The 12283-nt window shown below is 46.4% G+C and overlaps 1 protein-coding gene across 3 annotated transcripts in view; it reads right to left on the bottom strand.

Annotated features, from left to right (window-relative positions):
• reps2 (RALBP1 associated Eps domain containing 2) overlaps window positions 1-12283 on the bottom strand; it is a 324931-nt gene that overhangs the window by 10586 nt on the left and 302062 nt on the right. For 2 of the 3 annotated variants that reach the window (XM_086006315.1, XM_086006316.1), the window contains exon 16: window positions 10156-10239. The exons of the other annotated variant lie outside the window; for it this stretch is intronic. In XM_086006315.1, coding sequence (XP_085862441.1) covers window positions 10156-10239 — 84 coding nt within the window. The remainder of the gene's footprint in view (window positions 1-10155; window positions 10240-12283) is intronic. 3 annotated transcript variants of the gene reach the window in all.

Below are 12283 nucleotides of genomic sequence, written 5' to 3'. Positions count from 1 at the left end.
AAACTGTGGTCAGGAGGATGATGGCAATGCACTCAAATATTTTATGGTGAATTGTGTCTCAAATTAAGCTATTTGGGGCAAAGTTCTTGGTTCCTGCTCTTCTCCAAAGGGTTTAAACTTTAATAATCTAACAACAGGTAAATGACTAGTCCGAGGGGAGAGTGGTCTGAGTTAAGCAGTTTCTTTGGGTTGTTAGTTCCAAGATGACATGCCCGGCAATGAGAGAATGGATGCCCCACTCACAGGGCTGCAGTACTCCAGTGCATAGCTAATAAACGAACGCAAGCCTGGCTGACTGGTGGAAGCTGAAGGAACCAACCAGTCGCTGAGGTCTGGGATTCCTTCCACTTGGCTCCAGATTACCCTTTGTAATGTATATACCTTTAAGGGGGAACTATGTTTTACAGCTCATGTATACTGCAGTACCAGCAGTGACCACACCTGTATATAGCACTGAGTAGTAATCTGTACAGATCAGTTGCAGTGTGAGCCACGTTGAGTAAACACCTGTTGTACCGTTCTCCGCAGTCTGTGTCTTATTATACACGGACGCAACATTGGCGACGAGGCAGGTTCGAACCTACCTGCAACTCTGTATCACCTCCCGGGGATTCATTCCTGGAGATCAGTGGATTGGAGGTCAAGCCCAGAGACTTGGGCGTCGACCATGGGCAACCGCCCAGTCATCCAGCAGAGACTCGAGAATTGCGGGGGAGGCTGTCGAGAGCCAGGCTTGGCTTTCCAGTCGAGGTGGTCCAGCGAAACGGGCTGGCAACAGGTAGTGCGCAGACCCTTCCCGGACAGCGGCGGGCTAGAGCCCGACCGAGCGGCACAGCAAAGGGCTGAGCAGCGTCGATTGGGGGGGGGGGGGGGGAAGAGAGAGAGAGAGAGAGAGAGAGAGAGAGAGAGAGAGAGAGGGCAGAGCGCACAGGGCGCAGCCGGTGTTCAGGGGCCGAGCAGCGTCGGAGAGAGGGAGAGAGAGACGCGCAGAAACCCGCGAGGCGCCGCCATTGCCACGAGGACCGCTGAGAGCGGCATTGGCAGCAGCGCAGGAGAAGCGCGCGAAACCTACAGGGCGCCGCCATTGCCACGAGAACCGCCGGGAGCGGCGTTGGCAGCAGCGGGGGAGGAAGGAAAGCGCGGGAGACGCCATTTTAAGCCATTGGGAGACGCCATTTTAAACCACACCCAAAATGCCAAAGAGTGGCAGTATCACCGCATTTGACAATGAAGTCGAAGATTGGACTACATATGTCGAACGAATAGAGGTGTACTGCAAGGCAAATGAGGTGTTAGATGACAAGAAAGCGTCGGTATTGTTAAATTTAATGGGTGCAAAGACGTATGGTTTATTACGAAATCTAGTAACCCCAACGAAGCCAATGGAAAAAGAGTTTTGAAGACATAGTAACGATACTAAAGGAACATTTAAACCCCACACCGCTGCTGATAGCAGAAAGATTCAAGTTTCACAAACGGAACCAGCATAAGGATGAAAGCAATGCTGATTATTTAACAGAACTGCGCAAACTATCGAAACACTGCCAGTTTGGAGCGGGACTGGCAGATACCTTAAGGGACAAGTTTGTGTGTGGGCTTCAAAGTGAAGGAACTCAGAAACGGCTTTTATCTGAAAAGGACCTTACGCTGGAAAAGGCTTTCAGCATTGCAGTATCATATGAAGCAGCAGCACGGGGCGCTGCAGAGATACAACAGAGACCGCAAGAATATGGCACAAACGAAATGTCATATGGAACAGAGAAGTGCTATCGCTGCGGCAGAACAACACACGACCAGAATGATTGCTGGTTCAAAGACAAAGTGTGCAGACAGTGTGGAAAAGTAGGACACATAGCACGAGTCTGCAGGTCGGGAAAGAAAACCAGCAATAAGAAACCTACCAAAGGAAAGTACAAGGTGGTACATAAGATGACGGAGAATAGTTCAGACGAACAAAAGAGTGATAACGACTCCGAAAGCAGGGAACGGAGTTGTCTGAAACTACATAATGTGATCACAATGGAGGATCACCAAACCATTTGGGTCACTCTCAAGATAGCAGGAGTCCAGGTAAAGATGGAATTGGACACAGGATCAGCCCTAACAGTCATAAACTGACGGGACTACGAGCGGCTATTCTCACACATACCCTTGAGAGACACAAAAATTATTTTGAAAACGTACACGGGGCAAAAAGTCTACCCCAAAGGAAAAATAAGGGTGACCGTTATATATAACGGTAAGGAAACACCAAAACTAGACCTGTATGTGTTGCAAGATGGAGGACCACCATTACTGGGACGTGAATGGATCCGGAAAATACAACTGGATTGGCATTCCATACAGGCACTGACTGTGGCTGACAAAAAGGATGATGACGTCACACCTGGGCGACTGTCAAAGGTCCTAACTGACGCGAAAGAAGTGTTCCAGCAAGGACTCGGAACACTAAAAGGCATGACAGCGACGATTAAAATTGAAGAAAACGCAAGCCCAGAATGTAAGGCCAGACCAGTACCTTATGCGATCCGCCCAGCCGTCAAAGCAGAGCTAGAGAGTCTGGAACGTTCAGGTGTACTGTCCAAGGTAGACTGGAGCGAGTGGGCTACACCCATCGTCCCTGTGATGAAAAAGTCGTTGAGCAGCACGCCTGGGGAACCAAGGAAGGTTCGCATCTGTGGGGACTTTAAGGTAACAGTGAACCCGGTCCTTCACACCGTACAATATCCACTTCCGCGGATTGAAGATATTTTCGCCTTGCTATCTGGAGGGAAACGCTTCACTAAGATTGATCTGGCCCAGGCGTATCTGCAAATGGAGGTAGAAGCATCATCAAAAAAATACCTCACAATCAACACCCATAAAGGTCTCTACCAATACAACCGGCTGGTATTCGGGGTAGCATCAGCTCCGGCTATTTGGCAGAGGGCAATGGAACAAGTCCTGCAAGGGATCCCAGGGACCCAGTGTTATTTGGACGACATCCTGGTCACGGGCAAAAATGACAGTGATCACCTTGCCAACCTGGAGCAGGTGCTCACTAGATTGCAGGAATATGGGCTCCGAGCTAACCGCCCCAAATGCGAGTTTTTTTAGAAAACAGATCTCGTATTGTGGCCACGTTATCGATAAAGAGGGGTTACATAAGTCCCCAGAGAAGATTGAGGCAGTAGTCAAGGCTCCAGCACCGGAAAATGTGTCACAACTGAGGTCGTTCCTCGGGCTGGTAAACTACTACCATAAGTTCTTGCCAAATTTGTCTACAATACTACACCCACTGAACACCCTACTGCAAACTGGGGTGCCATGGAAGTGGAGTGACGAATGACGAGCTTTCCAGAAGAGCAAAACACTAATCACATCGAAAGAGGTATTGGCCCATTACAACCCAGCATTACCAATTCAGTTGCCATGTGATGCGTCATCCTACGGCATTGGAGCGGTGCTGTCGCACAAATTCTCGGACGGCTCAGAGAGGCCAATAGCCTTCGCGTCACGATCACTAACCTCAGCCGAGCGTAACTACGCCCAGATTGACAGGGAGGCCCTCGGCCTAGTGTGGGGAGTGAAAAAGTTCAATCACTATCTGCACGGGCAGAAATTCACCTTGCTGACTGATCACCAGCCTCTTGTCTCCATTTTTAATCCGAAGAAGGGTGTTCCGGTGATGACTGCGCAACGACTACAAAGATGGTCACTTTTTCTAGGGGCGCACCACTATGAGATTGAATATAAGGGCACGAAACAGCATGGAAATGCTGATGGGCTATCACGCCTGCCACTGCCTACTGCGGAGGAAGCACCAGCAGTGGATCCTGTCGAAATATTCCATTCGACTATAGTTGAATACCCACCGGTAACTAATGCTTGTATCGAAAAGGAAACCCGAAATGACCCGACACTGTCTCGGGTATATGATTTGACGGTGAAGGGATGGCCAGCACATGGCGACTCACTGTTGCCAGCATTCTCGACAAGGAGAGAACAGCGGTCAGTGTGCCGGGGGACCTTGATGTGTGGATCCCGAGTGGTAATTCCACCCAAGTTAAGGGATAGAGTGCTCAATGAGCTTCATGAGGGTCATCGGGGAGGTGTAAAAATGAAAAGCCTAGCCAGGGCTTATGTGTGGTGGCCGGGAATCGATAAACAAATCGAGGACCTGACAAAGAGCTGCTCAGGATGCCAGAAAGTCCAAAATGCACCACCACAGGCCCCTCTACACCCATGGGAGTGGCCCTCATCTCCATGGCAACGGGTGCATATTGATTTTGCTGATCCATTCATGGACTCAATGTTTTTAATAGCTGTGGATGCGCACTCGAAATGGCCTGAGGTCATCAAAATGTCCTCCACCACCACGGAGAAAACTATTGCAGTCCTACGGACCACTTTTGCCAGGAATGGCTTGCCAGAACAGATTTGCTCCGACAACGGACCACAGTTTATGTCCGAAGAGTTCCGGAGGTTCTTGAAAAAGAATGGGGTAAGGCATTACACATCCGCCCCGTATCATCCAGCCACAAATGGATTGGCTGAGAGGTTCGTACAAACCTTTAAGAAGGCAATAAAGACTATGTACAATGACAACATTCCGCTGCAGCACAAGGTGGACAATTTCCTGTTCGCCTACCGGAATGCGACATATGCAGTCACCAACCAGGCCCCAGCCATGATGTTCTTTAACCGAAGGTTAAGATCTCGCCTGGATTTGCTCAGACCAAACGTACGAAGAGATGTTGAGAGTAAGCAATTCCATCACATCCATGAGAAGCCAACAAGGAGCTTCAATGTAGGGCAACCAGTCTTGGCCCACGACTACCGAACAGAAAAATGGCAGCCAGGAACGATATGCACACGGCAGGGCCCACTAATGTACACAGTGGACGTTGGGGAGAGCATCGTGAGACGCCATGCTGACCAGATCCTAGAGTCACAGGAACAAGTCAACCCCATGCCTCGCCCATACGTACCTGGTGATGAACCCGACATACAGGTCGCATCTACCCCAGAAACAGTAGCATCGGAAGCTGATGAACCAACCAACGGCAGGGGGCCAGAATCGCCTCCGCACCAAGAGCAAGACACTCGGGAAAGGCGCTATCCAGAAAGGATCAGGAAGCCTCCCCAAAGACTGAATATATAAATAGACTATTTTCAGCTAATGTTGCATGTTAAAAGTGTTAATTGTAATTAGTTTGATATTTAATTGTTAAATGAGTGTTATGGTACTGTTAATCTAAAAGGGGAGGAATTGTAATGTATCTACCTTTAAGGGGGGAACTATGTTTTACAGCTCATGTATACTGCAGTACCGGCAGTGACCACACCTGTATATAGCACTGAGTAGTAATCTGTACAGATCAGTTGCAGTGTGAGCCACGTTGAGTAAACACCTGTTGTACCGTTCTCCGCAGTCTGTGTCTTATTATACACGGACGCAACACCCTTCAAGTCAAAACCCTGATCAGTAAGGCGACCGGTGCAAGACAAGCCGAAAGCTTGCGATTGGCCTGTGTTGGCAAGCTATACCGCTTTAGCTGGTTGATCGCTAACAATACAACGAACTTGATGGTATTGTCTCTTTCCAATTTACACCCAAGTTCCCCAGCCATAGGTATGGACAGGAAGAGAATGTACGCTCTGTACCAGACAAACAGAACCTTTACTGTGAGTTTCTTAGTTGTTTAATTTGGAGGCTCTTGCACAGATCAGACTAATTTCCAGATTCACCAGTTGCTCTCGTGACTCCCCCTCCTAATCCAGCTATTGGTAACTCAGTGACCTTTCCTCAGTGCTTGTTCACCCAGGAAAACTCTTCTTTTCTTTTCCCCAGGTATTGTGCCTTCCCCCCTTCAAAACTACCATCACCTTTTCATTAGGAAAGAGATCAAAGAGGAGATCTGACAGGCATTTGAAGTTATAAAGGGTTTTGATGATGAAAATTCCACTGTTTGATGAGTCAGTAACTAGAGGACATAAACCCGGCAACTACAGGATAGTCTGGCTAACGTTGGTGGTGGGGGAACTTTGAGACACAACAATCTGGGACAAAATTAATTGGCATTTGAAAAAGTTTGGGTTAATAAATGAATGTCAGCATGAATTTGTTAAAGGCAAATTGTGTTTGACTAACTTGGTTGAATTCTTTGATGAAATAACCGAGAGGGTTGATGAGGATAGTGTGGTTGATGCGTATATAGACTTTCAAAAGGCATTTGACAAAGTACCACATAATCGACTTGTTAGTAAAATTAAAGCTCAAGGAATTAAAGGGACAGTGGCAGTATGGATACAAAATTGGCTGAGGGACAGAAAGCAGAGAGTAGTGGTAAACGATTGTTTTTCAGGCTGGAGGGAGGTATCAGTGGTGTTCCCCAGGGGTTGGTAATAGGACCTGGGTATACAGGGCATAATTTCAAAGTTTGCAGATGTTACAAAACTCGGAAATGTAGTAAACAGTGAGGAGAATAGTCGCAGACTTCAGGAGGACAGACAGACTGGTGAAATGGGTAGACACATGGCAGATGAAATTTAACGCAGAGAAGTGTGAAGTGATACATTTTGATAGTAAGAATGAGGCGGCGCAATATGAACTGAATGGTACCATTTTAAAAGAGGGTGCAGGAACAGCGAGACCTGGGGGTGTATTACACAAATCTTTGAAGGTGGCAGGACAGGTTGAGCAGGCTGTTAAAAAAACATATGGGATCCTTGGTTTTATTAATAGAGGGAGAGAGTATAAAAACAAGGAAGTTATGCCAAACCTTTATAAAACACTTGTTAGGCCTCATAGGAGTATAGTGTTCAATTCTGGGCACCGCACTTTATGAAGGATGTCAAGGCCTTGAAGAGGAGATTTACTAGAATGGTACCAGGGATGAGGGACTTCAGTTATGTGGAGACACTGGGGAAGCTGGTTTGTTCTCCTTAGAGCAGAGAAAGTCAAGAGGAGATATGATATGATAAAGGTGTTCAAAATCATGAATGGTTTTGATAGAGTAAATAAGGAGAAACTGTTTCCAGTGGCAGAACGGTCGGCAACCAGAGGACACAGATGTAAGGTGATTGGTAAAAGAATCAGAGGCGAGATGAAGAAACATTTTTTTTTAAACACAGTGAGTTGTTGTGATCTGGAATGCGCTGCCAGAAAGGATGGTGGAAGCAGATTCAATAGTAACTTTCAAAAAGAAAATTGGATAAATACTTGAAGGGAAACCATTGAGTGTGTTCTGGGGGAAAGAGCAGGGGAGTGGGATTAATTAGACAGCTCTGCCAAAGAGGCACAGGCACGGTGGACCGAATGGCCTCCTTCTGTGCTGCATCATTCTATGATTCATTTGAGATCCTCACGAAAAGAACAAAGCGAGAGGGAAGGAGAATTTCCCCCATGGAGGGTTGTTAGGATATGGAATGACCCATCAAAAAACAGTGATGGAAGAAGAATCTAACAGTTTCTGCAAGAGAAGAGAATACATTGTTGAAAAAGAAAAAAAGAAAAAAGAAATAGGGAGAGGACAGAGGAAGGTGAGTAAGTGATTAGCTCTTTCATAGAGCCGATCAGCCACATGCTTAATCAAATGGTTCACAACCTCGGTGTCCAGTTCAACAGTGAGCTAGGCTTTAAAGCCCCATTATGAAGAAGTTTATCTTGGACAGTAGTTCAAAACGGGTGACAGCAAACTGGCAGCCCACTTTACCCCCTGCCCACTTTACCCCAGTCATTGATTTTTTTAAAATCGGGCCGAGTGTAAAACAGGCTGCAGTTTAGCTATTGCCTGTTTGGCACTACCAAAGCCCACTTATACCTCTATGTTTTTGGGATTGTAGTCAGATATTTTCCTCATTCTTGGCACCAAAGATTTCTCCCGTAAGCGTACCCTCACTCCTCGTGAACCAGATTGTGCCTCTTCCGAGAGTCTTAAAAGAGGTGGCTGCAGAGATAGTGGATGCACTGGTTGTAATCTACCAAAATTCCCTGGATTCTGGAGAGGTCCCAGCAGACTGGAAAACCGCAAATGTAACACCCCTATTTAAGAAAGGAGGGAGACAGAAAGCAGGCAACTATAGACCAGTTAGCCTAACATCTGTCATTGGGAAAATGCTGGAGTCCATCATTAAGGAAGTGATAGCAGGACATTTAGAAAATAATAGTACAGTCAAGCAGAGTCAGCATGGTTTTATGAAAGGGAAATCATGTTTGACAAATTTGCTGGAGTTCTTTGAGGAGGTAATGAGCAGGGTGGATAAAGGGGAACCAGTAGATGTGTATTTGGATTTCCAGAAGGCATTCGATAAGGTGCCACATAAAAGGTTACTACACAAGATAAAAGCTCATGGTGTTGGGGGTAATATATTAGCATGGATAGAGGATTGGCTAACTAACAGAAAACAGAGAGTTGGGATAAATTTCAGGTTGGCAAACTGTAACTAGTGGGGTGCCGCAGCGATCAGTGCTGGGGCCTCAACTATTTACAATCTATATTAATGACTTGGATGAAGGGACTGAGCGTAATGTAGCCAAATTTGCTGATGATACAAAGATAGGTGGGAAAGCAAATTGTGTGGAGGATGCAAAGAATCTCCAAAGGGATATAGATAGGCCACTGAGTGGGCAAAAATCTGGCAGATGGAGTTTAATGTGGGAAAATGCGATGTTTTCCACTTTGGTAGGAAAAATTTTAAAAAAGCAAATTATTATTTAAATGGGGCGAGATTACAAAATGCTGAGATACAGAGGGACCTGGGGGTCTTAGGTACAGCAAGTAATTAGGAAGGCAAATGGAGTGTTGGCCTTTATTGCAAAGGGAATGGAATATAAAAGTAGGGAAGTCCTGTTACAACTATACAGGACGTTGGTGAGACCACACCCGGAGTACTGTGTACAGTTTTGGTCTCCTTATTTAAGAATATACTTGCATTGGAGGCAGTTCAGAGAAGGTTCACGAGGTTGATTCCAGAGATGAAGGGGTTGTCTTATGAAGAAAGGTTGAGCAGGTTGGGCCTATACTCATTGGAGTTTAGAAGAATGAGAGGGGATCTTATTTGAAATATATTCGATTCTGAAGGGGCTTGACAGGGTAGATGCAGAGAGGATGTTTTCCTCTTGTGGGGGAATCTAGAACCAGGGGGCATAAATTCAGAATAAGGGGGCACCCTTTTAAATCGGAAATGAGGAGGAATTTCTTCTCTCAGAGGGTCGTGAATCTTTGGAATTCTCTTCCCCAGAGAGCTGTGGAGGCTGGGTCATTGAATATATTTAAGGTGGAGATAGACAGATTTTTGAACAATAAGGGAGTCAAGGGTTATGGGGAGCGGGCAGGGAAGTGGAGTTGAGGCCAAGATCAGATCAGCCATGAATATTGAATGGCGGAGCAGGCTCGAGGGGCCAAATGACCTACTCCTGCGTCTTATGTTCTTATGCATGTTCAATAACAAAGTAATGCAGCGAGCAAAGAGTTTGAACAGAAATCTTTACTCCATATGTCTTGAGCCATAAACTTTGGAAATGGTAGAATAAACACCATCATATCGTGGCTTAGGCTATAAACTACAAAACATATTTATTAATAAGCAAGCAGCGGCAAAGGCAATACAGCAAATTACAGTACAGTACTTGTGGTGTATGTAACCTGTTCCACCTTAAGAGAACTTAAGCCTGTTCCACCTTAAGAGATGTACTACTTTCTCTGGCTGCTGTATACGTAATACCGGTGGTGACCACCGGTATATAAGTACTGTGTAGTGATATTGTATTTAGTATAGTCCTGACCTCCAACTAGTAAAGACCTGTTGAACTTTATTCTTGTAGTCTGTGTCAGTAATTAATCTTAATACAACTGGAACACACAGACTTAACAGTACTCTACAGAATATATCTATTCTTCCTCAAATATAGAAATCATTAAACAGACACAATCTTGTCCCAATACGTTTAGCATACCTGGACCCAAGACAATAACTTTATGTGGGATAATTCCCTCCTATTCAAAATTACCTCCTACCTCTTTTTTCTCAAAACAAATGGTGAACCAAGCACATGAACCATGAAATATACTCCTTTGAAGTTTAATCAGGAACAAAGATGATCAAAAATCTATCTTGCTGAAAGCGATTAAAGCTGCCAAATAAGAGACACTGGAGACATTCCAAACTAACCTTAACAGGAGAACTGTTTCCTTCTCCAAGGCTACTCGGTCTATTCACCTGAGCGTATAGTTCCGTTAATGATCCTTTGTTGGCCTGCAAAATCAATCGCATATCGATGAAATAATCCACACAGCAACAGGCTCTGAGTTAGTACCACATGTTGTCTAGTTTAACGATTAGATGGGAAATTCTTCACCATTACAAATACGGAAGAAGCTGAAAATTTCCAAAATGTGCCAACCCATTCAGGATGAGCGAGTGACAAATAGAGCAAGAAAAAAAAACCTCAGATGACCAAATCATTTCTGAGGTTACTTGCCTGAAATGGATCTTCATTTCAAGGCCCCAGGAAAAGGAAGGAAATAAATTGCATTTATATAGCACCTTTCACATCCACAGACACCCCATAGAGATTCACAACTAACACATGACTTTTGAAGTGTAGTCACTGTTATTATTAGGCAAACATGCAGCCAGTTTGTGCACAGAAAGGTCCCATAAAGAGCAGCGAGGTGAAACTGCTGCCCGGCCTGTGCTGTTCTTATTCTATAGCTAAGCAAAGCAATATTGATTCAGGGTTTCCATCCCGATAGGGGGGGAAGTGCGTAGCATCTGCCGGATTTTTCTCTCTGATGCTACTGTGTGATTGTGAACCCACATTCCACTTTTCCATGGCACAAAACATTTGAGCCCTAACACTGCCATATTCACTTATGTAGCAAATAACTATTAAAAGCCACTTCTTTCAAATGTAGTCAAATCCTGTGTTCAGACAGCTGTACTGGACCTTTACTTCATTGGAAAATAAAAGGGCTCTCCCTTGTGATTTATTCGTTTCTAATTCATACTCTTGTGATTCATTAAATCAACATCTTGTAGGAATTGATGAATTCCTAACCAAGAACTGAGGTCGACTCAGGCGATCAAACAAACAGGCTTTTAATGCAAAACTAAACGAGTTTAAACAGTTTAAGATTGATACAGGAGAACCACGAAAACAGGTCTGTACAAGATGGAGCTTCCACGAGGACTGCCTGGGCAGTCACATGGTTTGCGACATGATGTCATCGCGTTTTCCCGCGCTCTTAAAGGGGCCACGCCCCGTGCATACAAACACTATATACAAAACACAGTAATGTCTAACATAATGGTACAGGCTTAGGCTGGTGTTAGAACATCGTTAAAGGGAATTATGTACAGTTGCCCAGAGTCATTCAGTGGCTCCGCCACATGCGCCCCCCCAGAATTCGCTTTAACGGACAAAGTCAAACGGCGAGGGGGTCTGATGAGCCTGTCGGAATGACTCCTGTACTCCTGAGGTGGAGGCTGCTGGGCGGTCTGGCGGGCGGTTGTGCTTGGTCTGCCGGAATGGTGCTGGGTGGCCGACCTCGTCTCGGCGGTAGTGCTGTCTCAACGGGGCGGTCGAGGTCCAGATGCGCCGGCTTCAATCGATCGACCGAAATGTGGTCCGGCTTACCACCGACATCTACGGTGAAGGTTTTGTCCCCTGCCTCCAACACGCGGAAAGGACCAGTATATGGGGCCTTGAGTGGATTCCGGTGAGCATCGTGGCGAATAAAGACGTATTCTGCCTTGTGAAGCCCCGTTGGAACGTGCGAGCTCTGCAGCCCGTGGTGCGAAGTGGGCACCGGCGCGAAACAGCTGGCCGCCTCCCGGTGACTAGTCAGCTGGTCAGACGCGGAACAAGGCTTCGTTGATTCTGATAGGAAATCTCCTGGGACTCGCAACGGTTCTCCGTACACCAGCTCCGCGGATGAAGAGTGAAGGTCTTCCTTGGGGGCCGCGCGAAAGCCCAACAGGACCCACGGTAGCTTGTCTTGCCCATCCAGCGTCCTGGAGGCTGGCCCTCAGGGAGGCTTTTAGTGACCGGTGGAAACGTTCACAGAGACCATTCGCCTGTGGGTGGTAGGCTGTGGTGCGGTGTAATTTGACACCGAGCCCTTGGGCCACTGCATTCCAGAGTTCGGAGGAAAACTGTGGTCCCCTGTCTGAAGAAATATCAGCGGGCACTCCGAAATGGGCGACCCAGGTGGAAATGAATGCCCTGGCCACGTCTGCTGAAGTAGTGGATGATAGGGGAACCGCCCCCGGCCATCTGGTGGTGCGGTCAACCATG

This window comes from Somniosus microcephalus, chromosome 14 (genome assembly GCF_052327205.1).
Source record: "Somniosus microcephalus isolate GS21.2 chromosome 14, FLI_Smic_1.0, whole genome shotgun sequence".
In the NCBI taxonomy this organism is placed as follows: domain Eukaryota; kingdom Metazoa; phylum Chordata; class Chondrichthyes; order Squaliformes; family Somniosidae; genus Somniosus; species Somniosus microcephalus.
This window is presented reverse-complemented; position numbering and strand designations above follow the sequence as displayed.